Source organism: Octopus bimaculoides, chromosome 4, assembly GCF_001194135.2.
Source record: "Octopus bimaculoides isolate UCB-OBI-ISO-001 chromosome 4, ASM119413v2, whole genome shotgun sequence".
Lineage (NCBI taxonomy): Eukaryota > Metazoa > Mollusca > Cephalopoda > Octopoda > Octopodidae > Octopus > Octopus bimaculoides.
Genome location: NC_068984.1, coordinates 114,363,695 through 114,365,431, shown reverse-complemented (window position 1 = coordinate 114,365,431; position 1,737 = coordinate 114,363,695). Strand labels below are relative to the sequence as shown.

The 1,737-nt window shown below is 30.7% G+C and overlaps 1 protein-coding gene across 1 annotated transcript in view; it reads right to left on the bottom strand.

Annotated features, from left to right (window-relative positions):
• Positions 1 to 1,440, bottom strand: part of LOC106872114 (serine/threonine-protein kinase Nek11) — a 51,296-nt gene extending 49,856 nt beyond the window's left edge. Inside the window, exon 1 of the mRNA XM_014918980.2 lies at positions 770 to 1,440. Within this exon, the coding sequence (XP_014774466.1) occupies positions 770 to 909 (140 nt within the window). The 5' untranslated portion in view covers positions 910 to 1,440. The remainder of the gene's footprint in view (positions 1 to 769) is intronic.
• Positions 1,441 to 1,737: the final 297 nt, after the last annotated feature.

The window sequence follows — 1,737 nt, the reverse complement described above, 5'->3', positions numbered from 1 at the left end:
CAAGGGACTGTTAAATATGGGGGAGTTGGGGGGAGGTATCATTTGGGGGTGGGGGTACGGTTGGCGCAATAGGTTGATCAGACCTCATTTTTGTTGAAAACATTTTTAAATGGCCCAGAATGCTCTCAAAGACTTTAAAAGGGTCTGTCACCCATCTTTTCTGATGTGGGAATCGATAAGAAGACCATTAACAACAAAAAAACAAAAAAAAACAATTAGAGCAGAAGCCATACAAGCAAGTAAGGAATCACAAATTTGGGAATAAAACCTCCCATTTGGATTCCTCAAACCCCAATCTTAATCCAATGGAACATATATGAGAACATCCCGATAGAAGGTTATTGTAGGCCACTGCATATTTCTGTATTATTCCAACCTATATGTATATCAACAGGTTGAGTGAGAGTATGTGTGTGTGTATATATAAAAACATGCGTGTGTGCGCGGGCTAGTGAGAGAACAAGCACATGCGTTCCCGTGTTTTACCTCTTAAATATGAGATGAATGAGTATCTTCCAGGAAGAATATATTGGAATATTGAAATAAGTTAAGAATTAAATTAACTTGATAATTTAAGCATTATTTTAGAATTGATTACGAAAACGAAATTTAATTCTGAAATAAAATAGTGTCCGTTGTTAGAATTAAAAGCGTAAAAGTAAAATATAATTAGAATTTTGATCTTAAAAAAAGATCAAAAACAAATTCACTTTGAGTTAAAGAAGTAGAATATAAATCGAAAATAATAATTGAATCATTAAAAACAAACTTTTTTTCGTTTTCTTCTTTATCTTTACAAAGGAAGACAGTGCCAAAATGACCAGATCCGAGTTTTTTCCCAATCACATATCTTTCAGCCAGAACTGTTGGTACTTTATTTGAGCCTTCTGCAGGACGATTAGTTATCATTTTAGTTGCAAATCAGTTTTCTTTTTGTAATCCTTAATATTTCCTAGGAAGTGAATTGAAATGAAAGTGAACCCGAAAATAAAATTCCGAAATGCGTCCTCTAGAACAAAGGATATTGATCTATTACTCATTAAGAGTGGGTCGGTTGAACCAGCAATCCTATTCTGTCTAGTTACTTGTTTTTCTTTAAATGAGAACCAACGTGCTCAGTGATGCGGTTACTTATTTTGACGCGAAATTAATAACAACCTCTCAAGCAAAACGTTGATTTAAATCCATCTGGAGATAGACATATATATTTTTTAATTAATTACTTAACAAGTCCAAGGTACACTTGTAAAAAAAAATTGTTTCCATAGAAACTGATTAACAAGTGGGAATTTTTTAAATTTATATAAACAAGTGATAGGTCTTATGTTCCGTGAAACATACTCGTGTCGTTTGTATCTAAATGTTATTTCGATACAATAAAATATAATATATATATTAACAAAATCGAATTGAGCTTATAGTAACAAAATATTAATAATTTTTTAAACTAAGTTTGATCACCCTTAGCAACAGCTTTACGAAACTGCGGCGAAACATTTAAAAACATAATGCATGTTATTAATATTTGGCCTAAATAAAGGAATATATAATTAAGTTTTCTCACATAAATTTGTATTTATACTTGTTTTGATTTCAAAAATCCATATGTAACTCCGTTATTTTCAATATCTATGTTAGTTTTATTTATTCCAAAATAGTAAACAAACCAATTAACATGAATTCTATAATGCTATGACATATTTACTTCATTGAAAATTGTAACACACAAATATTTAT